Source organism: Nymphalis io, chromosome 5 (genome assembly GCF_905147045.1).
Source record: "Nymphalis io chromosome 5, ilAglIoxx1.1, whole genome shotgun sequence".
In the NCBI taxonomy this organism is placed as follows: Eukaryota; Metazoa; Arthropoda; class Insecta; order Lepidoptera; family Nymphalidae; genus Nymphalis; species Nymphalis io.
In genome coordinates, this window is record NC_065892.1 from 10,791,593 (window position 1) to 10,816,955 (window position 25,363).

Below are 25,363 nucleotides of genomic sequence, written 5' to 3' on the forward strand. Positions count from 1 at the left end.
ACATTCAAAGTATACATATGAAATAATTAAACCATTTTTTCTTATCTGACCAAATTAGCTAATATCTGGCCATCTTCAAAATTTATTTTATTCTTTATTTTAGGTAAGTAATTCGTAGGCTTAAAGAAATTCGATTCGCTTTTTTAAATTCAACCCTCTTACCAAACTCAGGTTGCGTTGACGATGACGCACTTCTGGACTCCACGCCCTTCCACTCCGCTAGCAGAACTGCAGCGGCATTTACACAGAGACACGTGGAAGAGTCTTGGCTGCATCTCCTACTCGCCGGTGACTTCTCAAAACTAAAAGACCTAACTGTCTGCAATTTTGACTTCTTACTCGCCGCTGTAAGTCTTTTTTAACTAATAACATAAAGTTAATAAAATAACTTTTAGATTTACGTGTACATATGTATATTATATACATATGTACACGCAGCTTTACTAGTAACAGCCTGTGAATGTCCCACTGCTGGGCTAAAGGCCTCCTCTCCACTTTATGAGAAGAAGGTTTGGAGCTTATTCCACCACGCTGCCGTAAAGCACGAGATGAATTATAATCACAAATTAAGCATATGCAAATTCAGTGGTGCTTGCCCGGGTTTGAACCCACGATCATCGGTTAAGATTCACGCGTTCTTACCACTGGGCCATCTCGGCTCCTCACATAGCTTTATAACATAATTATTATGACATATGCGTATTCATATAAATGTGTTTTAACAGAAATCGCAGGTAATGTTTTTGGTTATATCTCATCTAATACTTGCTTTAAAATAAAACATCGTGACGTAGCTTTAACTAAGTTAAGACGTTAGATTTAACGTCTTAAGCTTCAACAATCGTTGGATCGGGAGCTTTTCAGGAACACGTGTAATAATTTTTATTAATCGTATTATTCCTATCCAAAGCCGAATTATAAATAGAATATTTATATATTATATATTAAAATAAGAAAAATAATTAGGTATATCTGCTGTTTCAAGTGCAAATGCGAGTCACGAAGGTTCTACTTGCCGTATTCCTTAAATATCACAACACGGTATAACTTGACACAATGTTTGTTGATTAATTATTTTGTAATTTTTCCTTCAGTTTATTCTACAACATGGAATAATTTAAAATATTATTTTAAATAATAAGAATAAAAGAAAGAATAATATATTCAATGTTAATGAATAAAAACTTAATAACTAGCTTTAAGCTTTTTAGATAATTTTGGAGGTATTAAAACGTATTCGCATATCAATCATTGGGCATGTGGTAAGATGTATTAGTGTTAAGATTGCTGTATGCGATATTTTATATTATTTAAATAATTTACGATTAAAGTGAGACGAAATGGCCCACATTACAGCCGATGATTACGAGTCCAACCACGAAACCAGCAGTCAGTTTTCTTGTGCTTAATTTGAGTATAACATTTATGCATGTGTCGGATAAAAATCTGCGCATTAATTAGAGTGACGTGGTGGGATGAGCTCCAAGCCTGCTCCTCAATAGGAGAGAACGTGACGTACTTAAAACACCTTGAGGTCAATCTAAATAGTAATCGCGAAAAGTCGCATCGCATAATATATAATATATGTAAATTGTTCAACAGGTGCAAACAGTAACGATATCCTACCTACGTTGTATTCTTGAACACGTCCGTTGTTATATCCTGGATAGAGACGTGGAGCTAGTTTACGGCGCAGTGAGAAAATCCAGCGACATTCTCACTAGGGATCCTATGCAATTAGGTGCTCAGGTAAATATATATTTATAATTCCTCTCCTATTTCTTCCATTTGTTTACAAATCTGGTGTTATTACTTGCTTAGTATTTTGTTTACAAATTAGATGATTTTCTGTTATTAGTTCTGTAATTATATGTAAAATACAAGAGTTGTTATTTCACGCAAGAATCTATTTGGTATGATTATATATTGTTCGTACAATAAATTTAATATATAATGACAATTACAGAAGCAATTTTTGAAATAACTTTGTAGCTGTAATTTTTTTTTATTGTTCTGCAGAGCTATTCTGTAAGAGCTCACTTCGTATGTCACTCGTGAAACCCGACTAACGGTGATATGTTATTTTATTCCGTAAATGTTAAAGCTATTACTGGTTATTACTGGTGGTAGGGCTTTGTGCAAGCTCGTCTATGTAGGTATCACCCACTCATCAGATATTCTACCGCAAAACAGCAATACTTGATATTGTTGTGTTCCGGTTTGAAGGGTAAGTGAGCCAGTGTTATTACAGGCACAAGGGACATAAAATCTTAGTTCCCAAGGTTGGTGGCGCATTGGCTATAAGCGATGGTTGACATTTCTTACAATGCCAATGTCTAAGTGCGTTTGGTGACCACTTACCCTCAGGTGGCCCATATGCTCGTCCACCTTCCTATTCAAAAAAAAAAAAAAAAAAGCTATTATAGTCAATATCATGACATTTTACTATCGTGTCCTGCGGGAGTTTAGTTATATTATTATATACTAAAGATTATTTATTTAAGGCAATTGGAAAAGGCAGACACTATCAAATTGTAAGTGGTCACTGTTAGTTTATTGAAACTGATCTATGTTATATATTGGTACTATAAAAGTACAGTATGCATAGTTTTATTTACGTAATGTATATAATTAATATTCTATTTTTTTTTTCAAATTCGTCACCAACGAAAGAAAATGATATGAGCCTATTTATATATTTTATTCATTAATTACGTTCAATCAAATGAAACAATTCCTTCCTTTTTTATGGATGTATAATCTTCAATTAACAAAAATTTAATTAACGTCAAGATATTAATCAAGAAAAATATCAACATTTAAAACTTTAATGTTCAATTCATTAAGTTGTAAACTCATTGTCAATCAATGCAAGCTTATAGCCTTAAATACGACGACGAAACACGATAAAATTCCTGTGATGGGTTTTTCATGAAGACATTTATACGGAACGTAAATTAAAAATGTAGGTAACCTTCCTGTTGACCTTCTTCTCTACTATCTTACGTCACTTCGGAATTTGCCATTACATTTTTATTCGAATACAAAGACATAAATACAGAGTGAAGGATTATTTTTTCATTTATTATTTCTCTAATATAATCGTGTTATTATCGCAATTATTATTTACTAATTAGTTAACCAATTGATTGGTTTCTGTGTTTTCTTTAATTTTGTCGTAGAACTAATAGCGAAATATATTAATATTTATTAGTGTAATATTTAATTCAGCTCAATGACATTTCATCTTTTTATTTGTTAAAAATTTACTGTAATTTATAAATACTAAAAGTCAGTATAAAATTTTAACAATAAAACTTTTGAATAACACAACAACTAAAAGGTTATTAACTTTAATTTCCATATTTATACATTTTGATCAGTTCATTTAACCACGACTGTCATAATCGCAACTTTTGATTTAAAATGTATTAACAATAACTTTCAGGAAGCTGTGCATCGTTTCGATATAATCTAAAGATTTAAGTTTCCGTTACAATGTTCCGTTGTTAGTTGGTCAAATCTACAAACTTATGTAATTTTAGACCATCGTACTCCATCCAATCTGTCCTTTACTTAGGGCATTACGGACCTTCGAAGTTTAAATAGCTGGAGATAACCAAGGATATATTAAGACGAGGCAATGAAAATAAAGCAACGGTTAATTGCTTAAGGTTCTCTAGCGATTATATTTAACAAGTTCATGGCTCATACTTTAAACACTAAATACGCAGTTCTGCCATACTAAAAAAATAAATAGAAATGTGAATTACACAATATATATATATTGATTCATGAAATTGTTTTGTGTAACAGTATTAATTTTTGTAAATGTTATTTATTTGCGTGCGAAAATTGTATAATAATTTTATAAAAGTTACTTAGTGTTCTTCGTTTAAAGGTTCCTCCATCTTTCCACCGGAGTTAATCCTTTAAATGTACTTCGCTCAAATAGGTTTGAAGACATACATACCTTATGACTGTTAAATCTATGTTTGTTTCAAAGGTACCATACAGATTAGTCCTTCTAGAAACAACATACATAGGAATTCATTCCGTACTCTAATTTTCCAAGCAACTTGTTATAAAATATTTTCGTACTAGAAAATAATGCTAGAATTTATTTGGTAATGCACGCAACTTTAAAACCTTATGATTTTTAAATACAATTTATATTATACTACGTATTATAGACGAAACCACAAAATTAATACAAAACATTTAATAATAATTTATTCTCCAGAAAATAAACGCGTTAATTATTTACAAAATACAATTTCGAGTTTGTCGGTAATTCGAGCCGTTAACTTAAATAAAGCAGCGGTCTGTTTTGCAATCTAGATAATAGCGTGGCTGCGGCCTGCGGTGGCGCGGCGCGGTGTGCTCGCCACCCTCGTTACAGCCGCCATGGCGTGGTGCGACGGTTACGACAAGCCGCTGCTGGTACCACTCAATGGATGGTAAGTATTTTTTACTTCGATTATACTACAGTACTTCGTAGAGTACGCGTAGAGCATTTAAAAGTACGTAATCCTCTCCTAGATTGCCTCTTGCACTCTCCATCACGTCTCGATATTCTAAAAAATGATTAAGTTAATATTCGCGGCTCGGACAAGATGTTCTTCGTTTATAGTTCATATATATCCTTTAATTTTCGCTACATTGCTTATAGTTAATTGTGACGTACAATACTATAAAAATAATACAGACAAAAGGATTAATAGATATTATTTTAAAAGTATTCACATAACATTATTGATGCAATGAATTGGCGCGCTTTGGGAGTAAGGCCGACTTGTATGCCGTGACGGCAAACGGCATGACATTCTTACACTATCGTTCCCCTCTCAGTTGCCGCTTTGTATGCAAAGCATTGCTATATATTATTATAATAAAAATAACAAAGACATATTTATTCTATTAAAAAAACTTAAACGTAACTTAAACGTTTATCAAAGTAAGTAACAGCCTGTAAATGTCCCACTTCTGGGCTAAGGCCTCCTCTCCCTATTTGAGGAGAAGGTTTGGAGCTTATTCCACCACGCTGCTCCAATGCGGGTTGGTGGAATACACATGTGGCAGAATTTCGATGAAATTAGACACATGTAGGTTTCCTCACGATGTTTTCCTTCACCGAAAAGCACGAGATGAATTATAAACAGAAATTAAGCACATGAATATTCAGAGGTGCTTGCCCGGGTTCGAACCCACGTTCATCGGTTAAGAATCACGCGTTCGTACCACTAGGCCATCTCAACTTAAACGTATTTTTTTTAATTACTCCATATTTATTTATTAGATTTTTTTAATTAGAAATGATATTCATGAATTTCAATATTACACACATTTCTATAAATATATTCTCGAATTATTTAATAGAATTGGATTTAATCTTTCTCGTTTTCATTATAAATACTGAGAATTCGACCATCGGTATACTAATAAATTATTACTTTACAAAAAACATAATTATATAAGTATAATACATAAATGTATATAGGTATGGAGCAGAGTGTGGTATAGCGGCTTGTGAATCGTCAGATGTTTTAACATATTAAAAACAATTATAACAATTATTAAATTATCTGACAGCGGGCATAATAATAATAATAATAATATCCTGGGACTTTATTCACACACGGCCATCTGATCCCAAATTAAGCAGAGCTTGGTCCATGGAAACCAGACAACTGATATACTACTTTTCTTTTGTAAATACATACTTATATAGATAATTACACCCAGACTCAGGACAAACGGACATTTTCATGCACACAAATGTCTGCCCTGGGTGAGAATCGAACCCACAACCTTCGGCGTGAAAGGCAGGTACCTACCAACCACGCCAAACGGCTCGTCAAAAATAGTTAGCATGAAGTTTCATTGATATAGGTATAAGTATAATATATATATCGATAATTTGAAAGCTGCGTAACGTAATTCATACTTCACAATAGAATTAACAATTTTAGATTATGTAGGTGTTGATTTGAAATTTTAAAACACTAGAGAAATAAAAACAAGAACAAACTGTCCTGAGTGGGAATCGAACCCACAACCTCCGGCGGCGTCAAATGAACGATTAAATTATTAAGCAAATGCTTATCTACTAAGTAGTACTTATTTGTACATTTGTAAATAAAACTATCCCACGCATTTAGCTAGTCTCTAATTTCGCTGTATATAACGTCTCGCTATATAAAACGTCTCATTACGAGCCGGCAAAGCAGAGCAGTAACGCAAATGTCAACTAACTTTGCAAAGTTTAGTTAATGAGCCAAACGAGATATACTCTTAAAACAAGAATTTATAGTTCAAATCCAATTCTGAAGAAACAATACAACTTAAAATTGAATTTTCATTTTAGAAAGCAAGTGTATATATATTATTATACACAACAGCTTATTCTTTTCCATAATAACAATATACATACTCATCCGCATCCTACGCTATACTTCTATTGGCCGCCATTTTTTGTTTCTAATGACGTCACAACTCCTGAAGAAAACGCATAGGATACTTTTACTTTAAGTATGGTCCACACAAACATCGCAAATACTTTTGATATGACAATCGATTAAAAATATAAATATTTTATATTTAGTTTTTGACATTTAAAAATGGAATAATTCGCTGCAACCCTCGATAAGCCATTGTGGAAATATGTAAATTGAGTCCCCAGTCATATGTTTTACTTTATACTGATGATTGCGGTAGCCGGGTGGCGACTAAATTTGTATTGACGTCCTACTTCTAATCCTGCAGTATATACATAAAATAAACATGGTTTCAATAGTAATATAAATGTAGAAATTTCGAAAGTAAAATAAATTCAAAGGATACGTTGTATATTTTTTTATTATAAATTATATTTACTATCAGAAAAATAGTAAGTAATATAAATACTTTGTTCTAAAAAATATATGACTGTATTTATAAATGATCGTTACATTTCTTCAGAGTGAATAATCTTCAAATGTCATGCTTGTTGTCAATGCTCATTAATTTCAATAAAAGCCGTCATGTTATTGAATTAATAGCGTTCCCTAATAATAAAAGCGTATGTATTGTATACTTATAGTGATTGTGGTATTAACCCAACGACCTAAAGGCCGCCGAACAAACCAAACCGCACCTGCTACCCGCATCCTTTGTACACAAAATGGTAAAAACAGGCCGTATTTTAACGTTTTTGAAACACGATTTTCTTATTATGGTAAACGAAAATGATATGACATTTGCTTTTAAAATTAATGAACTTATGATATTTGCTAAGTAATTAATTTAAAATTTATATTAAAAATAAAAATTCATAGTATTACATACAAGATTATATATGATAAAAAGTGTAGAATTCGTGTTGTTGATTTTTAATTTTTGCGATGAAAATGATGTTGTCCTAACCGATGTCGATCAAACCAAACGTACTCAATGACGAAAAACTATCTGCATGGGAGACATACTAGTTCTCAAGTATATTGTAAATACATCATATATTATGATAACTGTATAAATATTTCATACATGATTTATGTCATTTGATGGCAGAATAAAAGTATCGAATTAGAATCTTATCAGTACTTATTTTTTAGGTTCATTTAAATATATATATATATATATATATATATATATATATTACACAAAAAGCACACAGATGATATCTTTGTGAATGTGACAAATAATACTTATATTATATAAAATAAAGATAGATTCCTATAGAATTAGTAACCTGTAAATTCGCTCACCTCACTCACACTAAGAAGCAAATTGTCACACATCTATTAGGGGCTTGTCGATGTAGATTGAAACGACAAGTAACCCGCTAATCGCTTTGTTTATCTCTCTTATTAGCTTTCTCAACCTCATCGATGGTACAAGGTGAGGATCGTTTAAATAAATTGCTTCGATCGTTATATGGACGTTTACGTTCTTGGCGTATGTCAAGGATTACGTATAAATGGGATCTCTTTCCTGGTCTTGAATTCCTTAATTGGTTGAAATTAAACTTATTATAATATAAGCCTTTTCTATTGTTGTTTTGATAACAAATATGTAAAAATATATTTAGAACTAAATTAAAAATATTTAAACGCATCTCCGTATATCCAGTTTCCAATAAATAATTCATCATCATTCGCCTTGTCTTATTCGATATCTAACGGATTGGATGTTTTCTTTCTTGCATCACTTATATTATAACAAATACAGCCTCACTTATAAACGTTGTTTAGCAAGTGATTAGTTAAGTAATGTGTCTTCTTCTTTCAAATGTCAAATCAATAATGACCGAATGAGATGAATCAGAGTTTAACTGTTTCGCTAAAAAACGTTTATATGTTTGTCCGATATTGAATTCTCGTCTGTACTAATAATAATATTTTGTCAATAATAAATATTTACAATGTCGAACAAAGCTTTTTTCGGGGATATTAAAGAATCAATATTTTATTTGAATGAGAATTATGAATATTCACAAATCAAAATTAAAAAAATGCTACTTTACAGATGGTAACCGCGTGGAATGGTGTAAGAATGCGGATTCTATTTCCGTTGAATCGCAATTCTGAATCTATACGCGAACACTGAACTAGCTCTACTATCACCAAAAGTTTATTGTTTGCACCTAGAGTATTTATGAGCCATCTGATGTCAAACTTTCTTAACAGGCTACATCCACCAATAGCATCAACGGTCCGAGTAGTATCAGTGGGTGGTTCAACTCCAGGAGCTGGAGTGCGGTTACTCCAACTCGCACCATCAGGACAGCACTTGGTGCTGGCACCCTCTGCTGGTGATCCGCAGCTATGGCACGTGATGTCTAATTCGAAAGTGCATACTTTCAAAGGTAAGCTTAAATTTTTATTTACTTAACAAACAATAATTTATATATTTAGGGTCCATAACATGGATACATTACAATTACGTACTTATTCAATGGGTATAAGCGCCTTAACTAAATCGAGCCTGTGGCTCAGACATTTGTCTCTCCCGATGACTATATACAATATTAAAGTGACATGCTAATATGTAGTACATCGTAATATTAGAAAAATAGTCAATTATGGGTAGTAGTATGTTTACGATAACGTAATTTTTTTACATCTACCTACTTATTTAAAATTTGTTAGATTACAGTAAATGCAAACTTCTATTATTTTTATTTTATTTCATAATATCATTGAAAATCATTATCGTGGAATTATGTTTCTCAACATTTTTGTAACGGTTGTTTACAATTTATTATTTTTATATTTCAAACTGCCTCGAGGTGATTTTTTCATTTCCAATGTGTGTTTTATCTAAAAGTCGCTATGCTACACGTATAATAATCTTTGGCAAACAAACCTTTATATTTTTTTGAAGGTTTCATTGACTCACGATGATATTACTAATCCTGTCATTACAGTGACTACTCAGATTAGTGAAGCTGAGTATTAGCTTGTTGTTGTTATAATTGTATGAATACTATACTTTTATGTATAAACATGTATTAACATAGTAGGTATTAACCTATCACCTCATCACGACTCCATAACTGAAGTGATCGTTACAACATTAAACATCTGATATACCTAACATTTAATATACGTATATAAGTATAGACCTTACGATTTAAGTATTTGTATATGACATAGTTGATGAAACAAAACACAAACGCTACGTAAAAACCCTAAGCCTTGTTCCAGATTCTGACGCATGAAACTTCTTTGTGAGCGCACTATATTAACAGCTGTTCTCTCATCCCACCTTATGTTTAATTAACAAACGTAAATCCGTTGTCTTAACGTTGCAACTTGTATTAAATTAACTTGGAACAAGTTTCGTTACAGATACATTGATAAATAGGGTGAATATGCTGAGGATAAATATCGTGTCTTATTTAGTCTAGTAGTTTTTTATTTATTTCAATTGACTTGCTGGCCACCTAGTAAATGGTCACCATCTTCGTACACTTTTCCACTATAAGATATATAAACTATCCCTTTGTTTATTTATTTGTTTGTTACGCTTTCACGCCTATACTACTCGACCGATCATCATGATTTTTTGCATAAACGTTGTCAGGGTATAGGACGGATCAAGGACATACAAAAGGAAAATGTACCTAACACTTCACGCGCAGGCGAAATCGCGATGATAAAGAAGCTTATTTAATAAGCTATATATTTATTTTAATTTGTATCTGAATGCAATAACATAACAATATAATCGAAATCGGTGCGTAACCGAACACGAAAATTTACAAAATTATGTGAAATTATATTGCCAATAGTAAAATTATAATGGATGTTATAATAATCGTGCATTGGTGGAAAAATGAAGTAAAGCCAAATTATTTATTGATGACAATTTTCTTCATTATTCGTCTTATAAGGCGCTGATATTATTAATAGAAAAAATAGTGTATAATGAGAACCGTTGTGTTCTTCAAACATATAATTTATTTATAAAATACATAATTTTTCCAATTAAGCTAATGATTAATTCCCATACAAAACAAATTAAACAAAGGAAAAAATTCACAAGTGATACGCATTCTCTTAACGTAAAAGTAACAACATATACCCGACGTACACTTAATTAAGAAACAAGATCCAGTATTTACATTACTCAGCAACCTTATTTGTGTTTTAAAAACACCTACAGTTAGTACTAGTGGTAGGGCTTTGTGCAATTTCGTCTGAATCAGTACCGCCCACTCATCAGATATTCTGCTGCAAAACTTTATTTTGCAAAGGTTTTATGGGTGAGTGAGCTTATGTAACTACAGGCATGAGGGACATAATATCTTAGTACCCAAGGTTGGTGGCGGTTTGGCGATGTAGGGGATGGTTAGTATTTCTTACAATGCCAATGTCTATAGGCGGAGGTGGCAACTTACCATCAGGTGGCGTGTTTCGACGTCCGCCAATTAAAACAAAATTTCTACTTTACTTCTATTTGAACATTACAAACTGCTGACTGCAAAGCTTAATGGAAAGCTACGCCTAAATCTTGATAGATTGACAGTTGGCACGGTTCCTACACGATGGGTAGAAACGAAGCGCCAATAGCGTACGAGTCTCGCGATTTAAGGATTATAGGTTCGATCTAGATGCTTTTTACGTTACTACTTTGCCGATCCTACTTTGCTAGGAAGGAAAGCTTTACACTTAAATGGTAGATATCAGTTATACATTTAGAAAATGATTACTATTATTATAATATTATTATTTAAAAAAGACTGATGACTTATTGTAGAGAAATTTCCTTTGGCGTGACGTAATAAGGAAAACGTGAGTAACATTTCAAGGTCGAATTTGAGGAAAACGTTTCTATATGTAACGTTTGAGTGAAACGTTTCTAACTCAACAAGGTTTCACTTTTCTCACATATACCGAATTGCAAGAACATTATTTTTATTACTATCTAATTCAACTCTTTTAACAATAAATTTAAATATACATAAAAATATTATGGGATTTATAGTCGAGTTCTAGAAAAAAAAACCTTAACGAAAGTGGTTAGTTTGAAATATACACAATTAAATTCAAAATATAAACATATAAATATATTTTATATATGAACACAACATATCTGCAATAATAGTCATTTAGTAAATAGTAGTTCTGATTCAATACATGACCGTGTTACCCACAGGGGTAGGTCAGATGGCAATCACTTAGTGCAAAAACAAGTAATCTATTGATATGATTCCGCAGATGAAATAACGTAACATATTTTGAGGGTAACAAACAACAGCATTTTAAGTAAATTAATGTTTTCTTTTTTCAACGATTAGTAAATTAATTTTGTTACTGAGAATTATTTAAAGAATTCACAATGTAAAAATGTATGTACGTTTTTAAAAGTATGGTTAAGGACTTTTACTTGTCGCATTATTAATACTAAGCAGTCGTTGTCGTTGTTAATTTTTTGTTTTGTTATATCTCCTATTTTTATTATATATATATTATGTATTTATTTATGTATGTATTTATTATAGTATATATATATATGTATATTTATATTATATATAATAGTAGTGTAGTATATATATGTATGTATGTATTATGTATGTAGTATATAGGTAAACTGGCTTGTACCCTTCCCATTTATAAATATTATGATCCTCTGCCCATAGGTTGCCTGGAAGAGATCGCTGCTTAGCAATAAGGCCGCCTGTTGCACCTCATGCAACTTTTTTTTTTTTTTTGTTTAAATATTGTAATTTTTAGTTTTAAGTTTGGGTGCAATAAAGTGTCAAAATAAATAAATAAATGTAAAAAAAAATTAAATACCTTAACATATTTATGATATGATTAACACTACTATAAGACATATTGTTGCGTTCATTTTAAGTTCATAGAGAACTAAGCTAAATGTAATATAATTATATGTGAAGTAACAGTCTGTAAAGACGTGCTTAGAGATGATTTGAATTATCCTACCATTCTGCGACTGCGTATTACGGTGATTATTCATGTGGCTGAATTTCATCCGACACATGCCAAACTTGAGATTAATAACAAACTGCGAAAAATAAAGTATATGAAAACTCAGTTGCTTGTCCATATTTAAACCACGACCTTCGGATAAAATCAACAGGTTTCATTGACTGAGCTATTTTAGCAAATATTTATTGAATAACTAGCTTTTGCCCGCGACTTCGTACGAGTGGAATATAGAATCAAGTACCTATATTTTTATTTTTGCAGAGACAGTTGAGAACTGTCTTGGAAAGGATAAGTAAACAGTGTTTATTTTAGTGCACCGTATCAAAAGTCCAAAACCTTGAATGGATATAACATTATTTTTAAGTGGGTTCTTACAAGTATTTTTAGATCGTCGTTTTAACCTTAGAAATTACAATGTCGCTTGTGCCTGTAGTTACATTGGTTAGCTCACCCTCCAAACCGGAACACAACAATACTAAGTATTGCAGTTTGGCGGTATAATATGTGTTAAATGGGTGGTACCTACCCAGACGGACCTGCACAAAACCCTACCACCCTGTTCACTAACTCTGAATATATTACATTATAACCTATTACAATCGAAGAAGCCCTTTATCGAATCGAATAACACCTTTATTATACACTATAAACAGTTCTTGATTAATATTTATTTATTTATAATACAACATAATTCCACTGAAGTACATGTATCCATTTCAATTCCATAATTTCGATAGCAACTTCGCCATACAAGACGTAATTTTTCGCGAATCCATAATGAACATCATGGAGTATTGGAGATCTCGATCCAATATTGTCGCGTTTATCCAACGTCAACGTTACTTATTCGTCTTAATTTATTTTCTGTTTGGAATAGGCTATGTGGTTTTCTTTCTTGTTTAACTTATATTCTACCCGTCTAGATAGAACAACATGCCGCACCGGTGATAGCTTGACGTTGACCTAATAAGGAAGATATGTCAAATTTCAAATTTGTCTGTTCTTTGATTGTCAAAAAAAAAAACATTTTGATGACGTAATCAAAAAGTTTTTACATATATTTTATTTATTCAGATAATTACTAACAATTTTTATTTCTACATAAGTCGTATTGTATTCTATATCTACTAGCTCGATTACACAATACGTAAAGTTATCGATTTTTCAGCAAATAATCCTTTATAAACCGTAGGTAGCAGAGAGCAGTTCTAAATCTGTTTTAGTAAGTGATACATTAGAACGGTAAAACCAACTAAGTTCGGATCCATATATAAATGGGAAGAGCTTCGAGTAAAATTGCAATTTTGACCCAACCCAAGGCGATTAATGTTATGGGTGGATTTGATTCTTTATCATGTTTAAAATGAAACTCACGATTTTCCAATTATTTTCTGTATAACGGAAAAGTCGTTTCAGACACCTGGGGAATTAAATCGATATCTAAACTCGCTCGATGAATATGTTTAAATGTATTATACTAACTCGATGTTTATAAATAGAAGTACTACTCAAGTTATTTTTTGAATAAAATTTTAGCTACGTGTCTCTTAACTAAAGATATAATAAATCAATGTCAGGTTTACAAGGTAATGCAAGTAGTAATAAGTAAAGTATTGGTAATAGTTTGTAAAGGTCCCACTGCTGGACATAGGTTCATTCATCCACGCTAATCCATCCCATACACGTGGCAGATTTTCTTCCTGCACACGCCACCTATACGATGTTTTTCTTCATTATCGATTACGAGGTGAAAAAGACACAAATACTAATGATAAATCATAAACGCTTACCCGGGTTCAAACCCGCAACCTTGGGTTAATATTCTTGTGCCTTAACCACTGGACAATCTCAGTATTAATAAGGATTAGCTAAATCCAGTATTACAATCTTAATAGATTCCTTGGAAATGTTAATGCTATTAATTTTAGACCTCCCGATAATTATTGCGTCAAACTGTACTGGGCGGCGAGTATACGATATTAAATTTAATTGATCAATACCAAGCTCTCATTAATATTGCTTTCGGTCCTTTGTTTATTTGGCAGGTTTTAAAATACAGTTTGAAAACTAATTAATAATTTGAATAACTCGTTATTTAACTTTCTGCGTTAAGTGGATTTTGATATCGTTTAAAACTATCGTAGCTAATTATATATCAAGTATATATTTTATTTATTATTAAATATTAACAAAAAAAATATGTATATATAATGAATGTTATACTACAAGAATAGTGTAAAAACTCCTGTTAACATTGTTGTTTGCTGGTTTAAATAATATAAGATTTTCAAATATAAAGAATTATAAGACATCGCTATCTCTATATTGATTGAGTTTAACTGTCTAAAAGATGATTTGCTACAGAATCACATAGTGGCGAGTCACAACAAAGTAATAAAAATCTTCATGAAAAAGAACATTATGTGCCAATTTCATGGTAATCGACCAATGTCAGTGTGTTAATCTCAAAGAGATATACAAAAATATATTTTTATATATAAGTAGCTTACCGTCCTGGCTTCGCACAGGTAATACTATTATTATTATTATACATAGAAAGTTTCTATTGAAGGACAAAGGAATAATTGATTTTTATTCAGTCTCATAACAATCGGATGAAATATTTTAAGAACGCATAAAAACGTACAAACTATTATATTTTTATTTATATAAATAGAATAATATGCATACGAACGCCTACTTATATCATTATATCTAGGCACCGAAGGTTCCACAATACTTACAAGTAAAAGTCAGAAAAAAATTTAATTGCTTTATGTGAGTGGAGTAATCCTTCCTTCTTTTAAGAAGGAAGTGACTGAGGAAATGACTAGAAATAGAAACAGAAAATAGGTCAGGTAATAAGTGCAAGCAAATGACGATAATGACAAATCATCCGCAATTTTTTTTTCTTTATTCAAGTAAATAACATTAATAATATTATGTACATACATTAAATTAAAAATAAATTACGCAAGGAACGTTGCGTGCAACATGCATATAGCTTTTCCATACCTCATTTTATTTTCAACAAAATACGTATATTGCAATTTGAATCGCAGTCGACTCACGTTTCAAGCCAGTATTCCAATATCAGTGAATCGTCGTCTAGAAATATCCTTTACGACGGGCGATCACAAAATGGTAATTTAATAATATTGTCCTTGCCGTATTATAAATTGTTGATGTTCTTATTGTATTTTTATTACAACGTCTATATACATATATAACATCCCGCCTTGAATTCATTTTTCCGTGCTATTTCATAAAAAATGTGTTCTAAAAATTTGTGAACTAATCTATACACGTACTGTCCTGATGTTCATTTAAATATCTCGAAATATATCTTTAACTACATCTTTAACGATTTATACTTTGTGACAAATTAAACTTTTTCCCTTTTTTAAACATAAAAATGGTAACGAAGAGTTATCTATAGAAGATATGATGTATATGCTGAACATAAGAATATGCTGTCGCTGAATTTCCGTAGACATTTTGAAGACCGATAAATCTCTTGTGCAAAGTTTATAACTATCTGTTATAGTTTTGACAGCGTTCTCTCCAAAAGCGCTTTAACCAACAATTGTCTCAATATATTTGTATATAGCGAAATATCACTCATCACGAGATCATAAACTACCCACCGGATTGACTTGAAATTTGTCACAGTTACTCCTTCCTCGACGTAGACGCCTATTACGAACGGATTTTACCCGAATCCTTTCCAAAATACATTTTTTTCTTATCTACACGTGCGAAGCTGAGACGATAGCTAGTCATAATATACAAACCCAACAATTAATATGAAAGTTTCATGTTAACTTACCTCTTCATAATAAGCGTGATAAATGGTTGATATGGGTTAAAACTATCACACCAAACCGAGATTTAGTCTTTTATCAATTTTTTAGTTAAAGTTTTATCATTATAAAAAGTATCTTTGAATCTCTATAATCTTGAGATATTTTTGACATAATAGAGATACTCGCAGATGTGTCAAAATGTATTTAAAAACTAGTATATGTTTCATACATACATTATAAATAGATATATTATATTACGTAATAAAACTTTAGTTAAGTTTTATTACATACGAGCAAGATCTAAAATTTATGAAAAGCAATCTTATTATATTTACTGTGCTGGAAATGTTTGTGATGGATACGAGTTAATTATAACATTGAAGTAGTAATTTAGCTCTTAGATATTACGCTTATATATCTCGACCCGTGGTTAGCGAAAGAGCCCACTAAGAGAATTTCGTAACGGACATCCATCAATCGATCACGTAAATGCCTTAACACCCTGGGTGGTGGCGTGGATTCACAAAATCTATCTAAATCTTTCTAGGAAAAGTATTCCTAGTGGGATTGTGATCAGGCAGGCGGTATTCTATATATCATATAAACGTTATTCCATTTATCTTTTAATACCATTGTGTTAGTTCGTTATATTCTGTACTTGTTTTCGCCCGCAGCATCGTGCGCGCGAAATATAAAAGCCTATTTTTTCAGGTGCTTAGTAGTACCAAGTAATTATTTAGACAAACTTTTGAGATATCGATTAAAACAAAATCATATTCAAACGGTTGATGATAAATTTCATTATAGTAGCTATCATAGTAATTACACGGGTTTACGCGACTTAGCTAAATCTATACGCTCAACAAAGCAAATTTAATTTAGCTTCTCTGTTGACCGGAGTCCTAAACTTCCTAATAGAGAAAATACCGTCTAGAATATTCTATTGTTGAAAATATATTAATTTTACAGTATTATGTAGATTATTAGAATTTTATGAAGCAATATCTGGATATTAATTACTATTTAACCGATGTTAAAAATTACACGAACCATTACTCTTTTTTTATATTATAGGTTGAGGGACGAACATATGGGCCACCTGATGGTATGTGGTCACCAACGATCATAGACATTGTAAGAAATGTCAATGCGTCACCAACCTTGGAAACTAAGATGTTATGCCTGTAATTACACGGGCTCACTCACCCTTAAAAACCGGACCACAACTATATAAAGTACTGCTGTTTTGCAGTAGAATATCTGATGAGTGAGTGGTACCTACCCAGACGAGCTTTTTTTTCGATGGAAAAACGCGTTTACGCGTTTCCCCCACTCGAAGTGGGGGGGGGGTATGTGGGACTCGCCGGCACCGATGCGCCGGAATACCCACTAAAAAACCAGCGGTACCCACACCGCCTTTTCGAGGGGCGTCACGGGATCGCTTGCGCATACTACCGTGACGCTCCGACAGTTGGCCCGCCTCTGCAGGCCTCCAAATCCTAGGGGGTTCTCAGGGTACAAAGACCCCCTAACCCCGGCAACACTTACGGTGGGAGGAGAAGATGCGCATAGTACCGACGCCTTCTCCTCGGTCTTCTTCGGCGAAGCGAGTCAACGGAGGCTCTCTCCTCACGCTCCCGCTCCGCTGCCTTCTTCTGCGACATGACATTTTCGCAGAAGGAGACCGTCTCCAACCAGCACCTCTCGCTACCAAGCGTGGCGTTTATCACACTCGGCAGCGAGAGGTCTTCACCAACTAAGGCCGCCAGGGACAGGCGCTGAGGTCCCCAAGCGGCACACTCCATCAGAGTGTGGCACGCTGTGTCCGAAGGCGCAACACACTCATGGCAAGAGGGTGTCACCTCCCGCCTCGCTATCCGGTGCAGGTACTTACCGAAACAACCGTGTCCGGTAAGTACCTGCGTCAGCCTGAATGTGAGTGTGCCGTGACTCCGTTCCACCCAGCGACTCAAGTGGGGGCGGACCGCCTCCATTGTCACTAGGCCTGCCGAGGGGGACCTCAGGTCCTCCTCCCACCTGCGAATCAAGGCTCGCTGGGCTAGGGCCCTGACTCGCTCAACCTCCGCCGACCCTGGACGGACGCCGCTTGACCTCGTTTCCACCCGGAACCGGTGCACTTCTGCAAGCACCTCCACCTGGAGTTCCCAATGCGGATCGCTCGCGAGAAGTGTCGCTGCCATCCATGACACCGTACGGTACCCACGTATCGCTCTCACCGCTATGACTCTTTGCGGCCTCCGCAGAAAAGCTCTGTTACGAGCGGTCAGAGCATCCACCCAAATGGGTGCACCGTACAACGCCATGGAGCGTACCACGCCAGCGTATAAACGCCGACATGGTGTTTCCGGCCCTCCAGCGATACCGCCAGGACTACGTCTCCTCGGGCCACCGCCTCGGTGGTCCAGGTCTTTAGGGCGTCCAGGGCGTCAATGGTTAATCGACCCTCCCTGAACCCGTACTGAGCCTCTGAAAGACCCGGCCCCACCTCGTTGAGGTGGCCATCTCCATCTCTCGCTCCGTAACGTGTGGTGAAGCCGCACTGTCATCTGTTACAGAGCGAGGGGGCATACTTGGTGGGACGTGTTCGCCTGGTTGGGGAAATAATTCACCAACCAGTCGCAGGAGGAGATCCGGCAGCAACGTTTCCGTCGCAGTGTGTGCGGAACTTTCCTCGCACACCACGGTACGGGCGTCCCCACGGGTCCCTGTTCAGGCCCACCAGAAACTCCTCCCTTGCTCTCTCCTTAGCTTGACTTATCACCTGATGCAGCTCCTTTTTCAGCTGGCTATAAGTGACCCACAGCCGTCCCTCCAAATCCGCGTCGAGGCCGTTGTGCCTGCGACAGCGGACGTATGCCCTCCGCGCCCGGTTACATGTCGCCCGAAGCTCCGCTATTTCGGGTGACCACCAGTATACCTGGCGGCGCGGTAGCCTGCGCCGGGTCCTCGGCATGGCCACATCGCACACCTCCTTTAGAGCGCTGCGCATACCGTCCGCCAGCTCGTCGACACTGGCACCCTCCCTCCTTTCCGCGGAACCCCACCGCTGCACGATAGCAGCTTCCCTGACCAGCTCACGATCCAGCTGGCCAAGGGACCACCTGGGGAGCGTGGTTGGCATCCTCAGAGGTTCCACGGGCCTGCAAGAGGTGGAGATCTCAAATAAGATGTATCTATGATCCGACAGAGTCTCCACCTCCTCCTCCACTTTCCAATTTCTCACTCTGCGCGCCGTGACAGGCGTAGCGAACGATAAGTCCACCACGGACCCTCCCTGCTGCATCACGCACCTGCCCCTTGTTAAGTAGGGACAGGCTGGAGTGTAGGGCCCAAACCTGAAGAAGTTATACTTATATACAGACTTATACATATTATCATTGCTTATATTATTAAACATAATTTCAATTTATAATTTTATATTTTCGACTTTAGCTTTGAGATTTCATTTTGCGAATATAAAAATTAACATTATTATAACTTTTTCTTTCGACTCACACCCTAACGATTATATTATAAATATCTAATAATGTTTTTATTAAAATTTAATTAGCATACTATAATGAAAAACAATTATAAAAGTTTTATATTGTATTTAGTGTAGTAGCTTAGAGTTAAATATAGCGAGAACGGACAAAATTTGAGCAAAATAATTATAGTAAAAAAACCTAAAAATTAAATATTTAATTAATTTACTTCTATGTTTTATATTACAACAGTAAACTATAGTAAATGATTTATATATATATATATTAGGGCAGGCTTTTACGACTTAAATAATTACACATGGACAAAGTAATAAACGCCTTCATAATAATAAAAACATTATAAATCTAACGCCTTTATACAAGAAAACTTATAAAGCTCTATTCAGTACAATCTGAGAGATGAGCAAACGTTGACAAATATTGAGTCTTATTAATATATATATGTTCAGAGATTACGAGTACCTTACCCTTATTCGCGACCTTATCGATATATTTTTGAACAGTATTACATAATCCCGATCGCTATTATAACTCTATACGTACATGTTAGGGTTGACACACACTGAGCAAAAAAATGTTAAAACATACTCGAACATGTATACAGACTAGCACGGTGTTAGAACAGGCTATTTTCTCGTAATTTAAAAACAATAGATATTTTAGTGTGATTTGTTTATCGCTATAAATGTGGTTCCCACAGGACGAGCTTTGTCGCCCCTGAAAAGACAAAACGACACACGTTCATAATTGTCTCTTGCGCGCTGTATTGAATTATATTATAATTGAGATTAAGTTGAACAATGAAATAGATAAATATATGTACTTGGTGGGATTGTTTTTTGCCCGTCTACCCGTCTGGCTAGGTACCTCTCGTCATATATTTTACCGCCAACTGTGTTCTGGTTCAAAAGCTGACTGAGCCAGTATAACTAAAGGTACAAAATATATTTAATAGTTCCCTTGGTTGGTGCGTTGGCTATATGAGTGTTGGTAACTATTTCTCAGGTGGTCCAATAAGAAGTCTATCTTCATATTTATTAATATATATGTATTAATAAATATGTATAAGTGTAATATATAATTTTGTATGTACAATATTTTTTTTTTTATAGAATAGGAAGGCGGACGAGCATATGGGCCACCTGATGGTAAGTGGTCACCAACGCTCTTAGACATTTGCATTGTAAGAAATGTCAACCATCGCTTACATATCCAATGCGCCACCAACCTTGGGAACTAAGATTTTATGTCCCTTGTGCCTGTAATTACACTGGCTCACTCACCCTTCAAACCGGAACACAACAATATCAAGTATTGCTGTTTTGCGGTAGAATATCTGATGAGTGGGTGGTACCTACCCAGACGAGCTTGCACAAAGCCCTACCACCAGTAAATTCCTATAACTGTAATTAATTAGTTAATAATATATAATAATAATAATTATACTACAGTGACGTGGACAATTTTCTGGTAAAACTGATCAGCTTCCACCAACCTACACCCTCATTTATAATTACAACGGCCAATCATCAATACTTTGAATTAATTCCTTTCGGCTTAAAGGATATTTAATAATTATTGTCAGTCTATAAGATTATTTTTATTTAATGTAGTGGTTATATCTATGGACGAAGAATCACTTACCATCAGTACCTGGTCTATTTACCTATGCCTTCTTAATATTAATAATATAAAAAAATATATAATGAATCTTTTTATTCCATTATAATAATTTTAAAACTGAAGAGAACTATTACAAAAATATATATTTATTATTTTAAATGTATTAGTCAGAGCAGTTTAGAAGATATCAAAATATATTTGATTACCTGAATTCCTACCTCATATTAAAGTACCTTTCCAATATCGATGTAAACTCCTTTGTTGAAGGTATTTTTAATATGTACGAAGAGCAGATAAGAAATACGATACGATAAGTGTAGCTTACATTTTAATGTATAGAATTATTTACGCCCACAGTTATTCACTATATTTTCTGCGCAATTGATTTAATCCGTTTTTTAAGGCCATTATTATAATCAGCATCATCGTATTTTTTTTTATATAATATATTAATTTATTTACTGTCCTGCGATTCACATAACATTTATAGTAGTACAATGATTGTTCCGATTTGAAAAAAAAAATGCCTTGAATAGGCTATTTATTAAGAAAGCTTATAGAATATATTTATGCTTGAAAAACTTGAATTCAAAACATTAGAATGTCAGAATCCTGATCGTCACCTTCAAATAATAATTGAAATTAAAATTATGACACTATTAACATTATAACAATTTATAAGATTGATAACACAATTATGATTTCGTAAGCTTTCTCTGATTTGTAATGTTTAGTAAGGGTGCAATTACAACTCAGTACAATAAATTTAAATGTCTGTCATTTCATAATCAATAATGTGTTTAAGGCTTGTCTTTGTGAGATTCGTAAACTAAATAATAATGATAGAACAATATTATATTGTATGATATAAATCCACGTTCGGACTCAAACCAATCTATTTTTTTATAAGTTTTTTTTCTTGAATAAAATCTTTAAACGGAGTAGCAAAGGGGCTACGTAATGGTAAATGTTCATCACCATAAAAATTGATGCTATAAGAAATATTAACCATAACTTACATCGCCAATGATAAACCAACTTTGGGAACTAATCTACTATCATTTCAATAATAACAACAATAAAAAACCTAGCTCCAAGGATGTTACGGAACCAGTCGTAGACGACTTTATCATAAATATAATCAAATGAAAGTATGACATAAGACGTTATTTGCTTTACGTTAAAAGGAAGTCATTTCCAGGTCACTCCGGGCGGATATTATGTATGTGCGTCACGCGCGAATCTCAGTATCTACTAACCGGCTCTGAAGACACGAGCGTCGTTGTGTGGGATCTCCATACTTTGGCTGTCAAGACGAAAATCTTGTAAGTATATACGGACTTAGTTCGGATTAGGACTAAATCTTGAGAAGATAAAAAATAAATAATTTGAATCCAGTTAAATATATATATATTTACCTATTATCGTTAGTGATGTTAAAAAAAATGAGTTTAATTATATATATATATTTTTTTTTTATTTATTTATATTTCAGGAAACAAAGAGTATAAACACAATTAATTAAATGAATACAAAAAATACATAAACCACAATAAACAATACAATAAAAGAAAAGCAGCACACATTATATATGTATATAAAATGCAATACATAACTCTTCAGTCTGTCTGATAAAAGTTCTCGCGTAAAATTATTCTTGTTAGTAATTAGTTACTCTAAGAGATCTGGAATATCGTATCATTATAATTACTTAATTAGAATCTACAATTTAATGGGCTAATGTGTTTATTCGCTAAACTTTGCTTTTAAATTAAATGTGCTGTTTGCTTGTTACTTAAATACAAAGTACAAACAAATACATTGGCTATATCCAATAATCGTTAGTGCTCGGTAGGACAGGAAAACATTGAGAAGAAACTTGCATGTTTCTGAACACTAATTACAAATGACTTATACACCTTTATTGGCGTTGATTGCCGACATATTAACCCACAATATACAGCTTAGATTTTTATCTTCGGGTTATATCTCGTCATATTATAACATGATTTATATATATATATATATATATATATATATATATATATATATATATATATATATATATATATAAATCATGTTATATATATATATATATATATATATATATATATATATATATATATAATCATATTATATATATATATATATATAAATTAGACTAATGAGACTAAATTTATATATATATATATATATATATAAATTTAGTCCATTAATACGATGCTATCTTTATTTTTCATGATACTTTTGTTATTTTAAAGGGTAATGTAAAAATATATGAATCCTTTCCAACAAATACATTTTCAAAAGACGACCCTCGCTTCAGAATCTGTAAGGGTTCTGAAAAAGCAATTCCCATGATTTTATACAAGCCAACCCTTAAATTTAATACAATCTTTCATGCATAAATGCTCTGAATTATTTGAAAATCATTTTCAAAAGATATGTGTATATAACCTATACAAATTGAACGTAGCTTTTAGGGTCTATTCAAAACAAGAACATTTATTAAGATTAATTTATAGTTAGGTCTTAAAGAGCTATACGAAGTTATCTTAAGGCAACAGTTAAGCCATATCTAAAGCTATCTAGAATTTATCACAAAAGTTGATCAATAAAAGCGGACTTCTAGTACTAAGCCGCAAACAGAGTACTACCCAACTTTACTCGCTTTGTTTTTTTCCGACCGTCCGAGAAGGAGGGTTATGTTTTCATCTATATTTTTAAAGCATGCACTTAACTTTATCTGAGTAGTAATTTTTTACGTATAAAGATTAATCTCAATATGGTACGTTAAAAACAACGCTTATTTATAAGCCATCATATAGGATTTACATCTCTGTTTATCAATTTTCAGTTTTGTTTGCTGTCAAGTTTTTTTATAAAAATATATAGTTTAATAAATGTAGTGCTTTTTATTGTATTTCAATAAAAAAAATATTTTATTAAGAATAATCTTTTTTATATAGAGAGCATATAGCACCCGTGCTGTGTGTGGCGGCTATTGTCAATCGTTCACTGGTTATCAGCGGCGGTGAAGATTCAGCTGTAATCGTGACGTCATTAGTTGATGGGGCTTTGGTGAGCATAGTTTAAATAATTAATATTATATATGACCTCGTCTTTTCATCGAAGAAGCAAAAATATCTTGAATTCAGTAAATGAAATTAATATTTGAATTTAACTTGATTAGGTAACAAAACTTGATCACCATCGTGGACCAGTCACGGCTGTTAAAGTAATCCAAGATGGCGACATCTTGGTCACGTGTTCGCAAGATGGCACCGTATGCACGTGGAATGTGGATAATTTTACACTACTCAGCACTGTCTCAGCTGGCGTTCCGATTCACGCAATGGAAGTTACGGAAGACAATGTATTCCTGGTTACACTTCAAGGCGAAAATGAACTGCATATACGAACGTTTATAACAGGAACGCATTTACATGTACTGAAGAGACATAAGGCTAAGGTAAGACTATAAAACTTTTGTTTATCCTTATCTATAATTGGAATAAATTTAAAAGTAATCGAAAAAAATATTCAATTTCGTACGCCATGTACAAATTCAAAAAATAAAATTGTATATATTAAAATGTTTGCTAAATGTTCTTAGTCTCGTTTTACTGCATTGCAGATTTGCGAGTGAAATTAAAAGTAGCGAATTAATTTAAAAAAAATAGTGTACTGTGCTAATAATTTGTTAATAATATTTTGAAAATTAAATCATCACAGACTTATTTTTTATCTATAAAAAAAATACTAAAATTACTAATAATACAAAAATTTCCGTAATCCTATATATTTTCTACAAGTTAAGAAAACATACAAGTAAAGAATATATTTATTTTTCAATTCCAATTACTTCTTGCACAAAGACGTAGAATATCAAATAACATTTCGAACTAACATAACTTTTATCTTTCGCTTGCAAAAGTTTATTCGCTATTGGAATCACTAATACTAACAGAAAAACATTTCTATCTCGAAC

At 33.4% G+C, this 25,363-nt stretch overlaps 1 protein-coding gene across 2 annotated transcripts in view; it reads left to right on the forward strand.

The window, feature by feature from the left end:
- LOC126768614 (protein qui-1) overlaps positions 1 to 25,363 on the forward strand; it is a 110,655-nt gene that overhangs the window by 71,493 nt on the left and 13,799 nt on the right. For both annotated transcript variants that reach the window (XM_050486806.1, XM_050486807.1), the window contains exons 12-18: positions 172 to 347; positions 1,603 to 1,749; positions 4,342 to 4,460; positions 8,667 to 8,845; positions 22,574 to 22,697; positions 24,342 to 24,453; positions 24,566 to 24,844. In XM_050486806.1, coding sequence (XP_050342763.1) covers positions 172 to 347; positions 1,603 to 1,749; positions 4,342 to 4,460; positions 8,667 to 8,845; positions 22,574 to 22,697; positions 24,342 to 24,453; positions 24,566 to 24,844 — 1,136 coding nt within the window. The remainder of the gene's footprint in view (positions 1 to 171; positions 348 to 1,602; positions 1,750 to 4,341; positions 4,461 to 8,666; positions 8,846 to 22,573; positions 22,698 to 24,341; positions 24,454 to 24,565; positions 24,845 to 25,363) is intronic.